Raw genomic sequence first — 24,847 nt, forward strand, 5'->3', positions numbered from 1 at the left:
GAATATGGTTCATATCACATGGTGGCTAGCTACAACATGCAATTCAAAAGAGTCACAAGCTCGAAGGCAATTCTCATCACTTGGTATTTTTCAAAAGGTAAGCATGAAAAACTCAAAATCAAGTAGCAAATATAACCTCAATCATAGAATCCAACAAAGATTATCTAAAAATATTCATGCTAAAATAGCATTTAAGCAATAAAGAGGCAGCAATGCATAGTAAACAAAGCCAATAATCCAACACTTGTAATGAAAAGAGAGAAAATAAAATGAAAACTAAACTAGAATTAACTAATTAACTAACCAACTAACTAATTAACTAACTAAAATAAATGGTTATCAATGGTGTTTGGAAGTGTTGGATGAGGGGTAAAAGAAGGGAAGAAAAAAGGAGGAGGAAGGAAATGGAAAGAGGAGAAGAAAAGAAGTGGATGGAAGGAAGGGCATCCACTCATACGGTTAATACTTGACCCTAGGTCACATAGAGCCTTTTCAAAGGTCATAGTGCCTACGGTGCAAGGAATCAGAAAGCGTCCAGGATCTGGAAGCTTCTAAGGTAGCTCTTGATGAACCAAAGCATGGAGTTCTTTGGTGAGCAGTGGAGGTTCTTCCTCCAGAGGCTTTATACTAAATAGTTTGGCATTCAACTTTATAAGAGCTCCTAGATACCGAGCAACTTGCTCTTCCCTAGTGTCTTCATCCTCACTTGAGGATGAGTAGTCATCAGAACTCATGCACTGTAGAAGTGCATTCAAAGGAACCTCAATGGTTTTTTTATGGTTTCCTTTGGTTTTGAGCTAGAGGGTTCTTGAGTGGGCTTTAAGCACTCAGAGGGTATGCTTTGACTGGCATTTAACGCTAGCCCTGTAAGCTTATTGGGCGTTGAACGCCCTTGCTATCCATCCTGACTGGCGTTAAACGCCAGTCTCTCTAGCATTCTAGGCGTTGAACGCCCAGCAGGGATGTCCTTGCTGGCATTCAATGCCAGCTTCCCTAGGCTGGTGGGCGTTCAACGCCCAGTGAGGGGTTCCTCACTGGCGTTCAATGCCAGAATGGCTACCTAGTTAGGCGTTGAACACCCAGTGAGGGGTTCCTCACTAGCATTTAGCGCCAGAAAGACTTCCTGTTTGGGCGTTGAATGCCCAGCCAGTGCTCCTAGGCTGGGGTTCAACACCAGCTTTTCTACCATGATGGGCGTTAAACGCCCAGTGAGGGCTTCCTCACTAGTGTTTAACGCCAGGCTTGCTGTCATTGTGGGCGTTGAAGGCCTAGTGAAGGCTTCTTCATTGGCATTCAACACCTTCCCATTCTCCTCTAATTCAACCTCAACCTTCATGGTTATGACCTTGCACTCTTCTCTAGGATTAACCTCAGTATTACTGGGAAGAGTGTCACGAGGGATCTCAGGGATCCTCTTGCTCAGTTGACCAAATTGCACCTCCAAGTTTCTAATGGAGGACCTTGTTTCATTAATGAAACTGTGAGTGGTCTTTGTGAGGTTGGAGACTAGAAAGGCTAAGTTAGAAAGGCTCTGCTTAGATGTCTCTATATTCCCTTGAGAAGATGGGAATGGTGGTCTGTTATTGAACCTATTCTGGTTCTTACCATCTTGATTGAAACCTTGCTGAGGTTTCTGTTGATCCTTTCATGAAAGGTTAAGATGATTCCTCCATGAAGGGTTGTAAGTGTTTCCATAGGATTCTCCCATGTCATTCACCTCCTCCATGGTAGGTTGATCAGGATCATAGGCTTCTTCTTCAAGAGAAGCTTCCTGATTACTGCCAGCTGCAGTTTACATCCCAGTGAGATGTTGAGAGATCATGTTGACTTGCTAAGTCAAGATCTTATTTTCAGCCAAGATGGCATTCAAAGCCTCACTTCATGAACTTCTTTCTTCTGAGAAATTCCACGGCTTACAGGGTTCCTCTTAGAGATGTACATGAATTAGTTATTTACAACCATCTCAATGAGCTCTCTTGCTTCAGCAGGTGTTTTCTTCAAGTGGAGAGATACACCTGCAGAGCTGTCCAATGAAATTTTGGACATCTCAGACGAGCCATTATAGAACACGCCTATGATGGACCACTCTGAGAGCATGTCAAGAGGACATCTCCTGATCAGCTGCTTGTATCTTTCCCAAGCTTCATAGAGGGATTCACCTTTTCTTTGTCTGAAGGTTTAAACTTCTACTCTAATCTTGCTCATCTTTTGAAGAGGAAAGAACTTAGCAAAAAAAGCATTAATAAGCTTTTCCCAAGAGTCAAGACTCTTTTTAGGTTAGGCATCCAACTAGAACTTAGCTCTGTCTCTTAAGGCAAAGGGAAAGAGCATCAGCTTGTACAGTTCAGGATTAACTCTATTAGCCTTTATAGTATCACAGATCTGTAAAAATTCTGCTAAGAACTGATGTGGATCTTCCAGTGGAAATCCATGGAATTTGCAGTTCTGCTGTAGAAGAGAGACTAACTGAGGCTTAAGCTTAAAATTGTTAGCTCCAATGGCAGGTACAGTAATGCTTCTGCCATAAAAGTTAGAGGTAGGCATGGTGAAGTCACCACGGACCTTTCTAGGCTCCTCTTGTGGTTCGGCAATGTCTCCTTGTTCTTGTTCAAAATTTTCTAAAAGGTCTCTTCCGGAGTGTTGTGCTTTAGCTTGTTGTAAACGCCTCCTCAAAATCTTCTCAGGTTCAGGATTAGGAGTCAAGAGGGGTTCCTTATCCCTGTTCCTGCTCATAAACAAGAAGCCAAAAAAAAAGATGGAAAGGAAGAAAGTTCTTTGTTCGAATTGGCAAGAAGCTCCTCCTCAAAGTCAGATGTGAAGAAAGACGATAAAATAGAAACCAAATGCGAGTTCTATATTCAAGAACAAAGGACTCCCTGTAAGATGTGAAGAGGGAAGAAGAAGAAATAAAAGAAATAAAAGAAGTATACTTTGAAAATAGGGGATAGAGTAAAAGAAAAGAAGAAAGAAGATGAGAGAGGGGGAGTAGAGTTGAATAATATAGATGTGAGAAGAAGAGTAGTATAAATAGAAAAAAAAAATAACAATTAAAATATTTTTATTTTTATTTATTTATTATTTATTTTCAAAAATTAAGTTAAATTAATGTAAAACTATTTAAATTTTAACTGTTAAATTTTTGAAAATAGAAGAGGGAAGAGAAGAGGAGATTTTCAAAAATTAAGAGAGATGAGAGTTAGTTAGGTGGTTTTTAAAAAGAAGAGAGAGAAGATGGAGATATTTTTTGAAAATTAAGAAGAGAAGAGAGTTAGTTAGGTGGTTTTGAAAAAGATGAGAGAGAAGAAGATAGATATTTTCGAAAATTAAGGATGAGAAGAGTTAGTTAGGTGGTTTTGAAAAATAAGAGATAGAAGACAAGATATTAATTAAGAAAAGATTTAAAAAAATAGAAGATAAGATAAGAAAAGATTTGAAATTAGAAAAAGATAAGATAAGATAAGATTTTAAAGAGAATTGAAAATTATTTAACAAGATAAGATTTTGAAAATTGATTTTGAAAAAGATATGATTTAAAAATTTGAAATTTGAAAAAGATAAGATTTTTAAATTTTGAAAAAGATATGATTTTTATTTTTGAAAATTTTTTATTTTTGAAAACTTGATAACTAGGATATGATAAGATAAAATTTTCAAATCAAAATCTGAATTTTATAAGTAATTTTCGAAAATTATGATTCGAAATTAGTTGGAAAAGATATTTTTTATTTTTTGAATTTTATGATGAAAGAGAAAAATACAAAAAAGGCACAAGACTTAAAATTTTTAGATCTAGCACCCTTGTTTTTCGAAAATTTTTGGAGGAAAATATCAAGGGACACCGAACTTAAAAATTTTAAGATCAAGACACATAGAAGACTTAAGAACACTTTGAAGACTCACAAGAACACCAAGAACAAAATTTAAATACTCAAAGAACACAAGAACAAAAAAAGAACACCAAATTTAAAATTTTTAGGAAACCAAAACAAAATTTTCGAAAAACACAAGAAAATAAATAAGAAAACACTAAACATAAAAATTAAAACAAGATTTAAACAAAGAAAAATTATTTTTTGAAAAAAATTTTGAAAGAAGGACTCAAAGACAATTCTGAGAAGGCCAAAAATAAACTATATGGAAAAGGTTTTTGAAAAGTTTTAAAATTTTTGTAATTGAAAAACATAAACATGCAGGACTCAAACCAAGAACACAAAATTAAACAAAAAAAAAGAGAAATATTTTTGAAAAAGGTTTTGAAATTTTCAAAAATTTGAAGAAGAAGAAAATAAAAATAAAAGACTTTAAACAAAGTTATACTCTTGCAAAAATCAAAGACTCAACAAGAACATAAATTGAACAAAGAAAAGAAAAATATTTTTGAAAAGGATTTTTTTTTTGAAAATTTTTAGGAAGAAAACAAAAATTAAAAGACTCAAACAAAAATAAAAATTAAAAATTACCTGATCTAGGGAGCAAGACAATCCGACAGTTTGTCCAAACTCAACAATCCCCGGCAATGGCGCCAAAAACCTGGTGTGCGTGTACGCAAAATCCACACTATTTCGTACAATAGTAGTACCAGCAAGTGCATTGGGTCGTCCAAGTAATACCTGAGCAAGTCCAGGTCGATCCCACGAGGATCGTAGCCTGAAGCAAGCTATGGTTGTCTTACATGTCTTAGTCAGGCGGAATCAGAAGGAGTTATAATATTATGTAAACCTTGAATGATTATATGTCATATGAGTAGTGGAAGTGAAAGTAATAATAGGAATAGGGTTGAGAGTTGGAGTTGCTTTGTCTTTCTGAAGTAACTCTGGTACTACTGTCTTCTTTGCTTATGAATGATCTTCTTATATGGTAGGCTACAAGTGATCAAAGCCATTGCCCATGATCATTGATCTCCTCTGCTACAGAATGAACACCGTTGGCCGTGGCCATTGGCCGTGGTCATTCAATCCAATGGAGGGTGAAGCGCATATTAGTCCATTCTCTGGGCGATCTTACTCAAAATGCCACAGATAAGGTTGAATCTTCCGGATCAGAGAATGCTGCTTCTTTGAATTCTAGCCTATGCCATGGAGACCCTAATCACACCGGAGATTGGCTGAACTGGTGTCTCGAGAAGTCCCCAACGAAATCGTGGATTAAATGTCTGAGAGACGTATAAACATAGCTGTTGGCTCGTGCTTTTCTTCTAGGTACTCACACGAACCCAAGTAGACGCAAGTTTTTGTCAGGCACGTTCGTCTTAATGTGATGAACAGAGATAATTTTTCAGATCATCCTGCTCACCACGATGAAGATCGGATATGCATCTTAGAGATAGATCAAACACGGATCGAAGAAGAAACAATAGTACTTTAATTAATTCATAGGACTTAGCAGGGCTCCTTGCCTCAACCTAGGAGGTTTAGAAACTCATACTGAAGTAAAAACAACGGTAAAATAAAAATATGGCATACCTCTCTTAGTGAGAAGTGTAAAAGGTTCTAAAGTCTCCTGAATTACGTAAATAAAATTCCTTAAAATCCACTTCTGGGGCCCACTTAGTGAGTGATTGGGTTGAGCCTTGATGAGATCCACGTGCTACAAGGTTCCTTGCACGTGGAACGCCAGCTAGGGGGTCCTTTCTACGTGTTTGTATATTGGTCTTTGCTCTTTGGACGCTGGACGCTAGTTTTGGGCAAGAAGCTGGCGTTGGACGCTAGTTTTGGGCCTTCTAATTTGAAGCAAAGTATAAACAATTATATATTGCTAGAAAACTATGGAAGTCAGCTTTCCATAGCCATTGAGAGCACTCTATTTGAACTCTTGTAGCTCCAGAAACGCTCTTCCAAATGCAGGCAGGTCAGATCTGGACAGCATCTGCAGTGCTTTCTCTGTCTCTGAATTAGACTTTTGCTCCAGCTCCTCAATTTCAGCCAAAAAATACCTGAAATTGTCCAAAAATACAAAAACTCATAGTAGAATCCAAAAATGTGAATTTAACACTAAAACCTATAAAGCTCAATAAAAACTAAACAAAAACTACTAAAAACTATATGAAAATGATGTCAAAAAGCATATAAAATATCCGCTCATCACCCCCTCCCCTTCTTCCACTCGTGATCCCTTCCCCTTTCTTCTTCCTTCCCCTCCCCCCATCGTGATCCCTTCTCCCATTTAACCCATTTTCTTTCTTTTTTATTTTTTTAATTAAGGATATTTTTGGAATAAAAATTAAAAATTTGGTAAAAAAGGACGATTTTAAAACTAATTAAAACCTTAGAGACGATTTTTTAAGCAAAAAAAGTTGGGGATGAAAAAAATTTTCTACCCCTACCTTAGTTAGGGACCAAAATCGTACTTAACCCTTAAATAAATGTCTATGCGAATGCCAAAGATTGTCATATATGCTGTTAAGTTACTACATGGTGCATTAGAACCTTCGTTATTTGTAATTTTTTTTCTTGAATGTTTTATTTAGTTAGAACAATAATGAAAGGTTCCCAAAATGAGTTTTGGTTATTCTTGAAGAAATTGAAGTCAAAAATTGAGGTTAATTGAGGTGAAATATATAAATGGAGTGTTATTTGTGTTTGTTCCTTTTTCTAAAGCTTTCCAAATGCTTTTAATGGCACTCCATGGCTTCAATATTCCAAATAGAGCTATTATCTCATCCTTTAGCTAAAATATATACGCATTCTTGTTTTTTATGTTTTTACGTTAACCACATTTTAAACTAGTTTCGTTATATTCCAAGCCGATTGGAATTTTCTAGTTCTTGAATATGAATAGTTTGTATTATAGAAACATGAGCTGTGTCATGGCTTGATATCGTAAACTAGAATACCAAACAAATCAAATCTATTTTTATAGGTAAAAATCACTTTTAACTCGATCCACTGAATAAACTATGCTTACAGATTTTAAAAGGAGATCCAACATTTAGTCATAGTGTAGTATTATATTTTATAGAATCACTTAGAACACAAAAAAGACAAACAAATCAAAACAAAATGTAGGTTTGTTTTCAAGTTTTTAACTTGAAAAAAAAATGGACAGAGTCAAGACAATCCGAATGATTGCTGCTGCCACCTCTTTTAACATCTGAGAGAAAATAACAACCAAATTCAAAAGAAAAGCTTTTGGTGAGAAAGAAATTTAAGTTGGTTTCCGAATGTTCTATCAATCAAGAAATACTTCATTTGTCAATAACAATTGCGATGCTATTATAGGCCTACAAAAAGTAATGTAAATAATCAAATTCAATTGTAAACAAACAAATTAGTACAAACATAAAAGAGCACTTTGGTTGTTTGCCCACCTAAAAATTTAAAACAAGCATTGCTAGGTATAATTGATGTGATATAATGTAATCCAAAGAATAAGCAATAGCATGGTTCAACCATATCCTGAATTTATATTTGGCGCTTCACTGAATAGTTGTAAAAAATACACTTCATTTGGCGCTTCACTGGATAGTCTAAGCAATAGGTTATTAACATCTTCTATGCAAAAGTAAAACAAGGATTATGATTATGATGAAAATATGTTTTGCTTTCTTGTTGAATGATAAAATTCATATTTCGGAAATAACAGTAGATGCTTCACAGGCCAGGTGAAGGCCATAAAATGCATTTCTTAGAAATGCTTACTATCTTATGCCATTGCCACCTAAAGAGAACAGTTTTGAACAGTTCATCATCAGAAACATTTGATCATAGATACTTAACTTGACAAGCATTCTATATTCAATATTCACATAAATCATTTTATGTTTTGGCAAAGATAGAGATATTGAGTTAGGTACAAGTTATACTTGCATAGAGTTTCAAATTTACTATGGAATCCTACAAGAATAAGAGCATCTAAATTCACATAATTTTTATAGAAAGGACAATAAAATAAAATAAAAATAAAACCTTAAACGAGTAGTTTGCAGGGGCAGAGATGAAGGAGAAGGACCGAGATCGGAGATAATGGTGACGAAGAGGAACATAGCGGCGATGCGAAACTCAACGCATAGGGGGCTAGATATATGGCAACTGCGGTAGAATTGTGGTGCGGCGGCCCTGGTGATAGAAGCAACCGCAATCTTCTGAAATCCTAGATGAGCAAGAGTGACAGTGGCGCAGGGACAGAAGTAAAGCACAACAACACAGAGGACCTGAATGTGTGGTGGGATGGCAGTAGAAACTAGAAACAAACAAGAACACTAACTGTCTCATCTCTTTGAAATTATGATTAAAAGGAGGGGGAATATGTTAAAATAAAAAGCAGAGAGACAAATTTTTAATTACCAAATTTTTCAAAAACAATAATGCGAGGTTCAAATTATAAATATTTTTACGATTGTTAATGTTACTTCCGCGTAAAAAAAAAAGAAGTAACGAATCCGTTGCCTTTTAAAATAAAGGATAAAGTATATTTTTTGTCTTTGAAATTTATTAAAAATTTTAAAAAAATTTTAGGCTTTATGTTTTTTAATTTTATTTCAAGAGTTTTCGAATTGTATTAAATATATTTTATATGGCTATTTTTTTAAAAAAATTAGCACTAATTTAACAATAATTTTATAATAGTAACTTTTAATATAAGTAAATCACATATAATTGTCATCCATTATTATTAGATTGGTTCTAAACTTTTTAAAGATTTAGTTGTTAAAATATATTTATTTTATTTGATTAACAACTATATTATTTTTTTTGGGTTTAACCATTCCCAATTTTCTTTATCGAACCGGATTGGTTTGTAATTATACAAATTAATGGGCTTAACTTAGGAGAATTATTTTTCTCTGTACGGATCCATTTTCATCCATGTATTTCGAATATTCTTATCAGGTCCTTCATAAAATAAATTTTTCTGCTTTTTTCGGTAACCAATTGCGTCACTCGCACACTCGTAACTGTTCTCTCTCGCACACTACATCACATTAAAACCCCAAATCATATTCTCCAATAAGACCGCCATGCCACTGCCGTCTGTGCCGCTGCTTGAACCTGGTAGGTTGTCTCCGATTTGAAATGATTGAATCAAATTAATTCATATTTATTTATTCATTTAGTGACGTGAAGATATGCTGGTGACCAAAGCTATAATATATGTCCCCCTGACCAACTTCTGCTGTGTGGTTTTAACTTCCAATTTCGCCATTCCATTTATCAATATTTCGGAGCTTGTATTGAATTCAGATTAGTTGACAATTTTATGACTCCCGAATGCTCCAAAATTTGGAAATAAATTTTGATGTTATAGAGTTAAATACTTGGGTTTGTTTTTGTTTTTGCATCTGTTATGGGTCTGCATAATCCCTTGTTTAGTTTATGACGAAAATATGTAATACTCAACAGTTGAAGACAAAGTAGCCCCGTATTGACATTTGCCATGATTTTCTGTTTCTCATTTAATGTACAAGTCATTAATTTGTTGATATATGTGTAGAAGTATAAAAGGCTTTTTGTTTTACTGAACCTATGCTTTTTCTTATAGCAGAATCATCTATGGAGCCAGAATCATCAACTCCTCCCTCTTCAGTTTGGGGTCAAATTTTCGAATTCACAGCTAAGGCTAGAGATGCATACAAAAGAAGGCCAATCCCCTATTGGATTCTTCTCATTCTTGGAATCGTAGCAATGCTCGTGGCATTTCCTGCTTCCAGCATCCTGTCTCGCGTTTATTATGATAATGGCGGCCAAAGCAAGTGGATCATATCTTGGGTGTCTGTGGCTGGATGGCCTCTAACTGCTCTGATATTGTTTCCTACATACTTTCTTCAGAGAATCTCTCCAACGCCGCTGAGTTTAAAACTCGCTCTATCTTATATTTTTTTGGGTTTTCTAAGTGCTGCTGACAACCTCATGTATGCCTACGCCTATGCATACCTCCCTGCATCTACTGCTTCACTGGTGGCATCATCTTCCCTTGTGTTTTCTGCGCTCTTCGGTTACCTTCTTGTCAAGAACCAAATCAATGCTTCGATAATAAATTCTATTGTTGTCATAACTGCTGGATTGACCATTATCGCATTGGATTCTAGCTCAGATAGATATCCTGGCATCAGTGACAGCCAGTACATCATGGGATACGTGTGGGACATATTAGGGTCTGCTCTTCATGGGCTTATTTTTGCCCTCTCGGAGTTGGTCTTTGTGAAGTTAGTCGGAAGAAGATCCTTCATTGTTGTTCTGGAACAACAAGTTATGGTATCTCTTTTTGCATTTGCGTTCACCACTGTAGGGATTCTTTTGAGCCGTGATTTTCAAGGAATGGCATCTGAAGCTAACAATTTCAAAGGCGGTCGAGCAGCTTATTACCTTGTAATCATTTGGGGTGCAATCACATTTCAGTTGGGGGTCTTAGGAGCCACCGCCGTTGTTTTCTTGGCTTCGACTGTGCTAGCAGGTGTGCTTAATGCAGTCAGAACTCCGATAACAAGCATTGCTGCAGTGATATTGCTTCATGACCCAATGAGTGGTTTCAAGATCCTCTCATTGTTGATTACCGTATGGGGATTTGGCTCATTTATTTATGGCAGTTCTATGGGTGAAAAATCATCTTAAGAAAGCAGGTGTAGAATGTCGAGTCCAGTATCCACTTTCTAGTTGAATAATGAATATACCTCTGTCCGAAGGGCTGCATTAAATGTTGTATGTTTATTGGAGTATAGGACTCGGTTACTCATTGACTAGTATGTTTTATATGTACGCCTCAATTATTCGTTTGTAATATAGGCTCATTTTTTTTTTAATGAGAGTATGTTGGTGTTTTGAATGAAAATGGCATTTTTTAGTGTATTTGAATGTAGGTAGACGTGTTAGATGTGCAGCATCAACACGTGATGGGCGTGCTGACGCAGCACGTGGAGGCTGTGTTGTTGACATGGCAATGTGTGATTTGAGGAACTTTCAACACGTGGGGGCGTGTTAATGATGTGGCGAAGTGTGATTGGATGGCAGCTTCAACATGTGGGGACGTGTTGTTGACATGTCGCTCTGTGATGCAACACGTGGTGTGCGTGTTAAATGCTCTGCCTATATAAGGTTAAGCTTGGTACCATTTTATTGTGGAGATAAGAGTTGTTTGAGTGTATTTCTGGTGTGATGGAGGGTACCGCAAATTTGGTAGTATTATCGCAACAGTGAGATTATATAAAATACTTAAGAGGGAGTGAGGTTTGTGTGTCAGAATCTATTTTCGTTTGTGGTTCCATGCACCATGACGTTCGTGGAGCTTTAGAACGGTCTCTGTCAAAGCATGGAGAACGGTTTGTTGAGGAGAGTGAGCAATATTCTATATTGGAATTCGGTTATAGTTTTTTGTAGTCTAATACAGTTTGATATTATGTCGATCATTGGCGAAGCGAGTATGCAGAATATGTTTCAAATTCACCAGTAGACTCAGATGCGACAGCCACAGATTGAGCTATATGTTGATTTTGAAAACATAAAGGCAAATGGGATTCAAAATGATTTAGATATAGAGAATAATAGAGCTACAGTGTACGAAGGAAGTGTACGAAGGAATAAACAGTGACAGCGAAGAAGACTTCGAAGCCACTTATGAAGCTGACAATAAAGACAAGGATGGTGATGTGGGAGTTAAGGCAATAGCGGAGAATGTAGTGGTTCATCCCGTAGTTAGTCAATCGATGGACGTTCCATTTTATGCGTAACTTAGATCTTGACGCCATACATGCACTGAAATTCCCTGAATATGCAAACATGGATACATGATGAGTGAATAATACATTTTTGTTAATTTATATTTTGGATGGATCAATAAATGATGATGTCTGCTTTCTGTAGGTGTTGCTGATCCTAAAGACAGAGAGTTCAGGATTGGAATGGAATATAGTTCTAGAAAGTCAGTCGTCGTAACAATTAGAAGTTACATTATCTCTAGAGGAGTCGACTACAATGTGTGCGAGTCTGAGACACAGATGTTCTATGCAAAATACGAGACATATGGCGTGTGTGTGTTTAGCTTATCCGAGCCAGCTTGATATGAAAAAAAGGTTGTTGGGAGATACGCAGGTATAACAGTAGGCACATGTGCACCACGGGAATGATTTCACATTATCATTCAAAGTTGGACTCGGATACAGTTGTTGAGGCTATAAGGCCAATGGTTGAGACTGACCCATCCATCAACGTGAAATCTATAATTGCAGAAGTCCAGTCAAGGTTCAATTATACCATCAGTTACCAAAAGGCTTGGTTGGTGATGCGTGTGCCCAAATTGCATAGGTTTGGATTTTTCACACTAAAAGAGGGTCAACGTTGCAAGCATAGACCAAACCCAACAATCGGTCACCGGTCAAATTGGAAATTCATAAGATGTGTCACAATTTAAAACCAAATTAAAACCGAGAGTATTTGACTCCCAGGTTGTCTCCCAAGGAATCACTTGAGAGCAACGAGTGTGCAAATTCCGATTGTAGGGATCAAGGAGTTGTCAATAAAGAAATGAACATATAAAGCAATAAAAGAACATGTAAAATTGTAATGATTGAACTAATAAAGAGATTAAAGAACCGACTATGTAATATAAACAAGTAAAGTATGAAAGAGATTAACATAGCAATGTATGAAGGATTGGAAGCATAAAAGGGGTCTTGGCTTGGAGTGAGCTAAGAGTCCTTTCCTTGTTGGAACCACAACTATGACAATTATGATGGATTAGTCTCACTAGATCAATCCTCACATCGGAAGGTAAGTTAAATGAGTATAAGTGTTCTTAACCCACAAATCCTAACTTACTTGCTAATTACCTTAGCAACAAATTAGTGTTAGTGGGAACAAGGACAATTAACAATCTAAGAATTGACACTAAATGTTGGACATTCCAACTCTAGGAACCCAATGGCTCACTTTATCCAAGCCAAGAGACAAAAATTTAGCCTAAAATCATGTTTGATATTTTGTCAAATACTTGGTAGGCAAAGAGCTTAAACATGAGAAAAAAGAGAAAAGACTTGGAACCAAAAGCAACAATTAATCTCAATCAACAAGAATAACATAAGAAAGCATAGAACGAACATCAAATACCAAATTCATCAACAAGGAATTGAAATTGCAAAGGAGAAGTGAAATTGAACTATAACTTGAATTAGAAGAAAGAGTAATGACAATGCAACTATAAAGAGTAATAACAAGAGAATACTTACAATGAGATTAGAAAAATCCAAAATAAAAAATGGAAATGGTGCTTTGAATGTAAAACCCTAATAGAAACCCTAGTAGAGATGATGAAAAACTTAGAGAAAACTAAAACTAAAAACCTTCTACTCCTACTCCTCAACTATACTAATGATATGCTATGTTATGTCCTTCATTCCCCCTCTATTATGAGCTAAGAGACTTCAGAAATGGGCCTCCAAAGCCCTCAAATCGCGAGTCACGTGCTTTTTAATGAAGTCATGCGCAGACACCTGTGCGGACACACAGGCGTGTGCATCCGTACACTTTGCAAAAATTCCCTCATGTGCGTACGCACACAAGGCTGTGCGCACGCACACAAGGCGATGCTTAGCTAGACGCGTGACGCGCTTGAAATGATCCACGCGCTCTGCTTGGGCTCCTATGCGGATGCACAAGAGGCTGTGTGCATGCACACGTCTCTGAACTCATCTCCTTTGATTCTTCATGTTTCCTCCACTTTGTATGCTCTTCTTCCATTTTCTCCAAACCATTCCCACCTTATACACCTGAAATCACTCACAACCAAGATCAAGGCATCGAATGGAAGGCTAATGGAATAAAATATATCAAATTGGGCACAAAAGAGCATGTTTTCATAATCAAGCACAATTTGAGAGGAAAGTTCAAAAGCATGCTATTCAAGGGAATAAGTGCAAGTTTATGTGATGAAATCCATTCAATTCTAACAAAAAATCATCATCAAATATGGATTCATCAGTTGGCAAAGCGAGAGTCCATTGCCAAAGTTTTCGGTTGTTGGGAAGATTTTTATCACGTTCTCGGTCATGGTTCAGAAGATGGTTGGCTCAATTGTCCAAATAGAAACACAACCCCTATACAACGGGACTGAAGAAGTACTACAACAAATATGGGTTTTAGCAATGCCAAAATCTGCAACGTCTTAAAACCGTTCTCTTAGATGGTTTTAGACAATGGTTTTTTACTGTGTTACTGTTGAAGTTCAGTTTTCATTATTTTATAACAACAAAATAAAACCGTTCTCTTTGACTATTTTAAAGAATGGTTTTATAACCGTTACTAGAATTTGGTTTTAAGCAACGGTTTTTTAATGTTGTTTAAATAATTATACAAAAGATACGCTTAAAAACCGTTGCTAAAGTTGCTACACTTTAAAACCGTTCTCTTAGATGATTTTAGACAATGATTTTTATAGTGTTGCAATAAAATAAAACTGTTCTCTTTGACTATTTTAAAGAACGGTTTTATAACCATTACAATAATTTTTTATTAAGCAATAATTTTTTAATATTTAAATAATTATACAAATTAAAAGATACATATAAAAATAATTATCTATAAATATTAAATTAGTAGAATACTCAAAACTTATTGTTATAAATAAATAACAAATATTATTTATAAAAAATACATTTAAAATAATTTATAACAAAGGTGAACCTTTGCCCTAGTGGAGGGGGAGATCGCTGATGCAGGACACTTTTTTCTCAGTAATTTACAAAGGCATGTTGTTAGAAGCGACGGTATAGGGATAATCTCATACCGACATGAGTCAATCTGGGTAGCAGTAAATTATTCCAGAGATGATTGGCAACCTTCAATAGCGTAGTAGATGTTTTGTATTAGGCATATCGGTAGCAACTTCTTAAGGGAATTCAAAGTTCCGCATTTACAAAAACATGTGGTCAACATTGGGTAACAAGGACGGTGGAGGAGTACAACATCTACTATTAAAGGTTGCAAGAGCGAGGCGAGTTATATATCCGATGGAGCGATGCCGTTGGACTTAGAAACTGGTATTGGCATTTGGCGAGAGCCATCGATGGGTGGTGGACGAAATTGTGATCCATATTCTTTTGTACTTGTATGAAATCATTATTGTGGCACCAGTTGAATTCACAACTCCGTTCAACTAACCAGCAAGTGTACTGGGTCGTCCAAGTAATAAACCTTACGTGAGTAAGGGTCGATCCCACAGAGATTGTTGGTATGAAGCAAGCTATGGTCACCTTGTAAATCTCAGTTAGGCAACTTAAATTGGTTTATGGGTTTTCAAAAATTAATAATAATTGGAAAATAAAAAGGGATAGAAATACTTATGTAAATCAATAGTGAGAATTTCAGATAGGTGTATGGAGATGCTGTGCTCCTCTTGAAACTCTACTTCACTACTCACTCTTCCTTCAATCCTTCTTACTCCTTTTCATGGCAAGCTGTATGTAGGGCATCACCATCATCGGTGGCTACTTTCAATCCTCTCGGGAAAATGGTCCTATGCGCTGTCACTGCACGGCTAATCGTCTGGAGGCATCACCCTTGGTTGATGGCTACATCCCATCCTCTCAGTGAAAATGGTCCAAATGCTCTGTCACAGCACGGCTAATCATCTGTCGGTTCTCAATCAGGTTGGAATAGAATCCATTGATTCTTTTGCGTTTGTCACTAACGCCCAGCCTTCAGGAGTTTGAAGCTCGTCACAGTCATTCAATACCGGAATCCTACTCGGAATACCACAGACAAGGTTAGACTTTCCGGATTCCCAGGATCCTACTCGGAATACCACAGACAAGGTTAGACTTTCCGGATCCTCATGAATGCCGCCATCTATCTAGCTTATACCACGAAGATTCTGTTGGGGAATCTAAGAGATATGCGCCCGGCCTAGAGTAGAACGGAAGTGGTTGTCAGTCACGCACGTTCATAGGTGAGAATGATGATGAGTGTCACGGATCATCACATTCATCAAAGTGTTGTGCAACGTATATCTTGGAATAAGAATAAAAGAGAATTGAATAAAAAGTAACAGTGATTGTATTGAAACTTGAGGTACAGCAGAGCTCCACACCCTTAATCTATGGTATGCAGAAACTCCACTGTTGAAAATACATAAGTAAAAGGTTCAAGCATGGCCGAATGGCCAGCCCCCTTGAGTGATCAAGAGACCGAATAATCAAAGGCTAAACAGTCAAGAGATTAAACTGTCAAAAGATGTCTAATACAATAGTAACTTATCCTATTTATACTAGACTAGCTACTAGGGTTTACATGAGTAAGTAATTGATGCATAAATCCACTTCCGGGGCCCACTTGGTGTATGCTTGGGCTGAGCTTGATCTATCCACAAGCTGAGGCTTCTCTTGGAGTTGAACTCCAAGTTATGACGTGTTTTGGGCGTTCAACTCCGGATCATGACATTTTTCTGGCGTTTAACTCCAGACAGTAGTATGTACTTGGCGTTCAACGCCAAGTTACGTCATCAATTTCCGAATAAAGTATGGACTATTATATATTGCTGGAAAGCTCTGGATGTCTACTTTCCAACGCCGTTGAGAGCGCGCCATTTGGAGTTCTGTAGCTCCAGAAAATCCATTTCGAGTGCAGGGAGGTCAGATTCCAACAGCATCAGCAGTCCTTTTGTCAGCCTTTTTCAGAGTTTTGCTCAAGTCCCTCAATTTCAGCCAGAATTTACCTGAAATCACAGAAAAACACACAAACTCATAGTAAAGTCCAGAAATATGAATTTAACATAAAAACTAATGAAAACATCCCTAAAAGTAGCTCAAACTTACTAAAAACTATCTAAAAACAATGCCAAAAAGCGTATAAATTATCCGCTCATCACAATACCAAACTTAAATTGTTGCATGTCCCCAAGCAACTGAAAATCAAATAGGATAAAAATAAGAGAATATACTATAAATTCCAACATATCAATGAATATTAATTATAATTAGATGAGCGGGACTTGTAGCTTTTTGCTTCTGAACAGTTTTGGCATCTCACTTTTTCCTTTGAAGTTCAGAGTGATTGGCGTCTCTGGAAACTTAGAATTTTGGATAGTGTTATTGACTTTCCTAGTTAAGCATGTTGATTCTTGAACACAGCTACTTATGAGTCTTGGCCGTAGCCCTAAGGACTTTGTTTTCCAGTATTACCACCGGATACATAAATGCCACAGACACATAACTGGGTGAACCTTTTCAGATTGTGACTTAGCTTTGCTAGAGTCCCCAGTTAGTGGTGTCCAGAGCTCTTAAGCACACTCTTTTGCTTTGGATCACGACTTTAACCACTCAGTCTCAAGCTTTTCACTTGGACCTTCATGACACAAGCACATGGTTAGGGACAGCTTGATTTAGCCGCTTAGGCCTGGATTTTATTTCCTTGGGCTCTCCTATCCATTGATGCTCAAAGCCTTGGATCCTTTTTACCCTTGCCTTTTGGTTTTAAGGGCTATTGGCTTTTTCTGCTTGCTTTTTTTTCTTTTTCTTTCTATTTTATTTTTTTTGCCATTTTTTTTCTTTCGCAAGCCTTTGCTTTTTCACTGCTTTTTCTTGCTTCAAGAATCAGTTTTTATGATCTTTCAGATCATCAATAACATTTCTCTTTGTTCATCATTCCTTCAAGAGCCAACAATTTTAACATTCATAAACAACAAGATCAAAAATATGCACTGTTCAATCATTCATTCAGAAAACAAAAAGTAGTGTCACCACATCAATATAATTAAATTAAATTCAAGGATAAATTCGAAATTCATGTACTTCTTGTTCTTTTGAATTAAAACATTTTTTTCATTTAAGAGAGGTGAAGGATTAATGGATTTTATTCATAGCTTTAAGGCATGGTTACATACTAATGATCATGAAGTAGAGACACAAAACATAGATAAACACAACATTAAAAACCGAAAACAGAAAGAAATAAAGAACAAGGAATGAATCCACCTTTAGTGGTGTCTTCTTCTTGAAGGACCAACAATGTCCTTAAGCTCTTCTATGTCCCTTCCTTGCCTTTGTTGCTCCTCCCTCATTGCTCTTTGGTCTTCTCTTATTTCTTGGAGAATGATGGAGTGCTCATGATGTTCCACCCTTAATTGTTCCACATTGTGGCTCAAATCTTCTAAGGAGGTGTTGAGTTGCTCCCAATAGTTGTTGGGAGGAAAGTGCATCCCTTGAGGCATCTCAGGGATTTCTTGATGATGAGCTTCCTCATGCATCTCTTGAGAGCCGTGAGGGATCTCTCTTGCTTGCTCCATCCTCTTCTTGGTGATGGGCTTATCCTCTTCAATGGAGGTGTCTCCTTTTATGATAACTCCAGCTGAGTAACACAGATGGCAAATAAGGTGAGGAAAAGCTAGCCTTGCCATGGTGGAGGACTTATTGGCTATTTTGTAGAGTTCATTGGAGATGACCTCATGAACTTCTACTTCCTCTCCAATCATGATGCTATGAATCATGATGGCCCCGATCCACAGTAACTTCAGATCGGTTGCTAGTGCGAATGATAGAGCGTTGAATGAACTCCAACCATCCTCTAGCCACAGGCTTGAGATCCAGTCTTCTTAGTTGAACTGGCTTGCCTTTGGAGTCTATTCTCCATTGGGCTCCTTCCACACATATGTCCATTAGGACTTGGTCCAACCTTTGATTAAAGTTGACCCTTCTAGTGTAGGGGCGTTCATCTCCTTGCATCATGGGTAAGTGAAACGCCAACCTCACATTTTCCGGACTAAAATCTAAGTATTTCCCCTGAACCATTGTGAGATAATTCTTTGGATTCGGGTTCATACTTTGATCATGGTTCCTAGTGATCCATGCATTGGCATAGAACTCTTGAACCATTAAAATTCTGACTTGTTGCATGGGGTTGGTTAGGACTTCCCAACCTCTTCTTTGGATCTCCTGTCGGATCTCCGGATACTCATTTTTCTTGAGCTTGAAAGGGACCTCAGGGATCACCTTCTTCTTTGCCACGACATCATAGAAGTGGTCTTGATGGCTCTTGGAGATGAATCTTTCCATCTCCCATGACTCGGAGGTGGAAGCTTTTGTCTTCCCTTTTCCTTTTCTAGAGGATACTCCGGCCTTAGGTGCCATTGATGGTAATGGAAAAACAAAAAAAAAAGCTTATGCTTTTACCACACCAAACTTAAAATATTGCTCGCCCTCGAGCAAGAGAAGAAAGAAGAGAAGAAGAAGAAGAAGAAGAAGAAAATATGGTAGAGAGGGAGAGGTGTAGGTTCGGCTAAGTGGGAGAAGAGGGGTTTGTGTTGTGTGAAAATGAAGGAGAATGGAAGGGTATTTATAGGGAGAGGGGGTAGTGTGGATTCGGCCATTTAGATTGGGAATGGGTGGGAAATTGATTTTGAATTTTTGAAGGTAGGTGGGGTTTATGGGGAAGAGTGGATGGATGTGAATGGTGAAGGGGGTGATTGGGAAGAGAAATTGAGGTGATTGGTGATGAGTGTTGGGAAGTGTGACATGGGGAATACAAATCACAAAAATAGGATTAAGAGGTAAGGTGGGAATATAGTAGGTAGGTGATGAGCGGATAATTTATACGCTTTTTGGCATTGTTTTTATATAGTTTTTAGTAAGTTTGAGCTACTTTTAGGGATGTTTTCATTAGTTTTTATGTTAAATTCACATTTCTGGACTTTACTATGAGTTTGTGTGTTTTTCTGTGATTTCAGGTAAATTCTGGCTGAAATTGAGGGACTTGAGCAAAACTCTGAAGAAGGCTGACAAAAGGACTGCTGATGCTGTTGGAATCTGACCTCCCTGCACTCGAAATGGATTTTCTGGAGCTACAGAACTCCAATTGGCGCGATCTCAACGGCGTTGGAAAGTAGACATCCAGAGCTTTCCAGCAATATATAATAGTCCATACTTTATTCGGAGATTGACGACGTAACTTGGCGTTGAACGCCAAGTTCATGCTGCTGTCTGGAGTTAAACGCCAGAAAAACGTCATGATCCGGAGTTGAACGCCCAAAATACGTCATAACTCGGAGTTCAACTCCAAGAGAAGCCTCAGCTCGTGGATTAATCAAGCTCAGCCCAAGCATACACCAAGTGGGCCCTGGAAGTGGATTTATGCATCAATTACTTACTCATGTAAACCCTAGGAGCTAGTTCATTATAAATAGAACATTTAACTATTGTATTAGATATCTTTTGACAGTTTAATCTCTTGAATATTCGGTCACTTGATCATGGAGAGGGCTGGCCATTCGGCCATGCCTGAACCTTCTTTCACTTATGTATCTTCAACGGTGGAGTTTCTGCACACCATAGATTAAGGGTGTGGAGCTCTGCTATACCTCAAGTATTAATGCAATTCTATTTTCTTTTATTCAAATCTCTCTTATTCTTACTGCAAGATATTCATTCGTACCCAAGAACATGATGAGTGTAATGATGAAAGTGACGATCATTATCATTCTCACTTATGAACGCACGTGATTGACAACCACTTCCGTTCTACATGCAACAGAGCTTGAATGTGTATCTCTTAGATTCCCCAACAGAATCTTCGTGGTATAAGCTAGATAGATGGCGGCATTTATGAGGATCCGGAAAGTCTCACCTTGTCTGTGGTATTCCGAGTAGGATCCTGGGAATCCAGAAAGTCTCACCTTGTCTGTGGTATTCCGAGTAGGATTCCGGTAATGAATGACTGTGACGTGCTTCAAACTTGCAAGTGCTGGGCGTTAGTGACAGACGCAAAAGAATCAAGGGATTCTATTCCAGTAGGAGCGGGAACCAACCAGTGATTAGCCGTGCTGTGACAGAGCGCGTGAGCGTAGTTTTCACTGCGAGGATGGGATGTAGCCATCAACCATGGGTGATGCCTCCAGACGATTAGCCGTGCGAGTGACAGCCGCATAGGATCATTTTCCCGAGAGGATTGAAAGTAGCCACCGCTGATGGTGAACCCCTATACACAGCTTGCCATGGAAAGGAGTAAGAAGGATTGAGTTGAAGCAGTAGGAGAGCAGGCGTCCTTGAGCCATACAGTATCTCCATATGCTTATCTGAAATTCCCACCAATGAATCTGCATAAGTATTCTATCCCTTTTATTATGTCTTCTTTTTACCATTAATTTTCGAAACCATAAACCAATTTAATCTGCCTAACTGAGATTTACAAGGTGACCATAGCTTGCTTCATACCAACAATCTCTGTGGGATCGACCCTTACTCACGTAAGGTTTATTACTTGGACGACCCAGTACACTTGCTGGTTAGTTGAACGGAGTTGTGAAATCAACTGGTGCCACAATAAAAATTTCATACAACTTAAAGAACAGTGATCACAATTTCGTCCACCATGTTTTTGGCGCCGTTGCCGGGGATTGTTCGAGTATGGACAACTGACGGTTCATCTTGTTGCTCAGATTAGGTAATTTTCTTTTCAAAAATCTTTTTCAAAAATTTTTCTTTTCTTTTTCGTTTTTCCAAAAAAAATTTTTCGAAAAAAAAAATAATAATAAAAATACAAAAAAATTAGAAAATCATAAAAATAAAAAATATTTTGTGTTTCTTGTTTGAGTCTTGAGTCAAATTTTAAGTTTGGTGTCAATTGCATGCTTTTAAAAATTTTTCTTGCAATTTTCGAAAATCTCATGCATTCATAGTGTTCTTCATGATCTTCAAGTTGTTCTTGACAAGTCTTCTTGTTTGATCTTGATGATTTCTTGTTTTGTGTCTTTTGTTGTTTTTCATGTGCATCTTTGCATTCATATTTTTCATGCATTAAAGATTTCTAAGTTTGGTGTCCTGCATGTTTTCTTTGCATTAAAAATTTTTCAAAATTATGTTCTTGATGTTCATCATGATCTTCAAAGTGTTCTTGGTGTTCATCTTGACATTCATAGCATTCTTGCATGCATTCATTGTTTTGATCTAAAAATTTCATACATTGAGTATTTTTTGTTGTTTTTCTCTTTCATAATTAAAAATTCAAAAAATCAAAAAAATATCTTTTCCTTATTTTCCTCCAAATTTTCGAAATTTTGGGTTGACTTGGTCAAAAATTTTTAAAATTAGTTGTTTCTTACAAGTCAAGTCAAAATTTCAATTTTAAAAATCTTATCTTTTCAAAATCTTTTTCAAAAATCATATCTTTTTCATTTTTTTTATAAATTTTGAAAATTTCAAAAATCTTTTTCAAAATATTTTCAAAAATCTTTTTCTTATCTTTTATATCTAATTTTCGAAAATATGCTAACAATTAATGTGATTGGTTCAAAAATTTGAAGTTTGTTACTTTCTTGTTAAGAAATGTTCAATCTTTAAATTCTAGAATCTTATCTTGTAGTTTCTTGTTAGTTAAGTCTTTTTAAAAATTAAATCTTTTTCAAAATATCTTTTTCTTAAAACTTTTATTTTATCTTTTATCTTATTTTTTTCAAAAATTTTATCTTTTTCAAAATTTGATTTCAAAATATCTTATCTAACTTCTTATCTTCTTATCTTTTTAAATTTTGATTTCAAATCTTTTTCAATCAACTAACTAACTTTTTGTTTGTTTCTTATCTTTTTCAAAACCACCTAACTACTTTTCCCTCTCCAATTTTCGAAAATTCTCCCTCTCTTTTTCAAAAATTCTTTTTGTTTTAAATTTTAATTTTAATTATATTTTATCTTTGATTTTCGAAAATTACTAACCTCTTTTTCAAAAATTATTTTCGAAATCTTCCTTCTCTTTTCTTATTCTATTTAATTAATTAATTACTAACACTTCTCTTCACCTCTCTTCATCTAAGAATCCGAACTTCTTATATCCCTTGTATTTGGATTCTTCTACCCCTTTCTTCTTCTACTAACATAAAGGAATCTCTATACTGTGACATAGAGGATTCCTCTTTCTTTTCTTGTTTTCTTCTCTCTCATATGAGCAGGAACAGGGAAAAAGGCACTCTTGTTGAAGTTGATCCAGAACCTGAAAGGAATCTGAAGAGAAAATTAAAAGAAGCTAAATTACAACAATCCAGAAACAACCTTTCAGAAATCTTCGAACAAGAGAAGAAGATGGCAACCGAAAATAATAATAATAATAATGCAAGGAGAATGCTTGGTGACTTCACAAAGCCAACGTCCAAGTTTGATGGAAGAAGCATCTCCATTCCTCCATTGGAGCCAATAACTTTGAGCTTAAGCCTCAACTAGTTGCTTTAATGCAATAAAACTGCAAGTTTTATGGACTTCCATCTGAAGATCTTTATCAGTTTTTAACTGAGTTCTTGCAGATCTGTGAGACTGTAAAGACTAATGGAGTTAATCCTGAAGTCTACAGACTCATGCTTTTCCCTTTTGCTGTAAGAGACAGAGCTAGAATATGGTTGGATTCACAACCTAAGGATAGCCTGGACTCCTGGGATAAGCTGGTCACTGCCTTCTTGGATAAATTCTTTCCTCCTCAAAAGCTGAGCAAGATGAGAGTGGATGTTCAAACCTTCAAACAAAAAGATGGTGAATCCCTCTATGAAGCTTGGGAAAGATACAAGCAGTTGACCAAAAGATGTCCATCTGACATGTTTTCAGAATGGACCCTATTAGATATATTCTATTATGGTCTCTCTGAACTTTCGAAAATGTCATTGGACCATTCTGCAGGTGGATCTATTCACCTGAAGAAAACGCCTGAAGAGGCTCAAGAACTCATTGACATGGTTGCAAACAACCAGTTCATGTACACCTCTGAGAGGAATTCCGTGAATAATGGGATACCTCAGAAAAAAGGAGTTCTTGAAATTGATGCTCTGAATGCCATATTGGCTCAGAACAAAATGTTGACTCAACAGGTCAACATAATCTCTCAAAATCTGAATGGATTGCAACATGCATCCAACAGTACTAGAGAGGCAGCTTCTGAAGAAGCTTATGATCCTGAGAACCCTGCCATGGCAGAGGTTAATTATATGGGTGAACCATATGGAAACACCTATAACCCATCATGGAGAAATCATCCAAATTTCTCCTGGAAGGATCAACAGAAGCCTCAACAAGGCTTTAACAATGGTGGACGCAATAGGCTGAGCAATAGTAAGGCATATCCATCATCTTCTCAGCAACAGACAGAGAATTCAGAACAAAACACTTCTAATTTAGCCAATATTGTCTCTGATCTGTCAAAGGCCACTTTCAGTTTCATGAATGAAACAAGATCCTCCATTAGAAATTTGGAGGCACAAGTGGGCCAGCTGAGTAAGAAAGTCATTGAAACTCCTCCCAGTATTCTCCCAAGCAATACAGAAGAGAATCCAAAAGGAGAGTGCAAGGCCATTGATTTAGTCAATATGCCCGAATGCACTAGGGAGGAGGAGGACGAAAATCCTAGTGAGGAAGACCTCCTGGGACGTCCTTCAAGCAAGAAGGAGTTTCCTATTAAGGATCCAGAGGAATCTGAGGCTCATCTAGAGACCATAGATATTCCATTAAATCTCCTTCTGCCATTCATGAGCTCTGAAGACTATTCTTCCTCTGAAGAGGATGAAGATGTGACTGGAGAGCAAGTTGCTCAATATTTAGGAGCTATCATGAAGCTGAATGCCAAGCTGTTTGGTAATGAGACTTGGGAAAGTGAATCTCCCTTGCTCATTAGTGAACTAGATACTTGGATTCAGAAAACTCTACCTCAAAAGAAACAAGATCCTGGCAAGTTCTTAATACCTTGTACCATTGGCACCATGAGCTTTTTCAAAGCTCTATGTGATCTAGGGTCAGGGATAAATCTTATGCCACTCTCTGTAATGGAGAAGTTAGGGATCATTGAGGTACAACTTGCCTTGTTCTCATTGCAATTGGCAGATAAGTCATTGAGACAAGCTTATGGAATAGTAGAGGACGTGCTAGTAAAGGTTGAAGGCCTTTACATCCCTGCTGATTTCATAA

At 37.0% G+C, this 24,847-nt stretch overlaps 1 protein-coding gene and 1 non-coding gene across 3 annotated transcripts; one reads left to right on the plus strand and one right to left on the minus strand.

Moving 5' to 3' along the window:
• Nucleotides 1-8,810: 8,810 nt before the first annotated feature.
• On the plus strand, nucleotides 8,811-10,764 carry LOC112796796 (probable purine permease 5). 2 transcript variants are annotated; one of them, XM_025839410.3, is made up of 2 exons: nucleotides 8,811-8,990; nucleotides 9,481-10,764. In XM_025839410.3, exons 1-2 carry the CDS (start codon nucleotides 8,957-8,959, stop codon nucleotides 10,545-10,547), a joined length of 1,101 nt encoding a protein of 366 aa, XP_025695195.1. In that variant the 5' UTR covers nucleotides 8,811-8,956; the 3' UTR covers nucleotides 10,548-10,764. The 2 variants fall into 2 exon arrangements, with proteins under 2 accessions (XP_025695195.1, XP_025695194.1); XM_025839409.3 differs by having other exon boundaries at nucleotides 8,840-8,990; nucleotides 9,478-10,764.
• Nucleotides 10,765-23,385: 12,621 nt separating this feature from the next.
• LOC112798440 (small nucleolar RNA R71) lies at nucleotides 23,386-23,494 on the minus strand. The gene has a single exon (XR_003200051.1). It is a non-coding gene; the product is annotated as a small nucleolar RNA R71 (small nucleolar RNA).
• Between the last annotated feature and the right edge of the window lie 1,353 nt (nucleotides 23,495-24,847).

The sequence above is a fragment of the Arachis hypogaea genome, chromosome 4 (genome assembly GCF_003086295.3).
Source record: "Arachis hypogaea cultivar Tifrunner chromosome 4, arahy.Tifrunner.gnm2.J5K5, whole genome shotgun sequence".
Lineage (NCBI taxonomy): Eukaryota > Viridiplantae > Streptophyta > Magnoliopsida > Fabales > Fabaceae > Arachis > Arachis hypogaea.

Bases quoted from the DNA above. Each gene is read 5' to 3' on its own strand.
- LOC112796796 (XM_025839409.3), top strand. From the start codon at position 8,957: ATGCCACTGCCGTCTGTGCCGCTGCTTGAACCTG. The intron at 8,991-9,477 runs GTAGGTTGTCTC...TTTTTCTTATAG, and splicing joins TGTGCCGCTGCTTGAACCTG to CAGAATCATCTATGGAGCCA.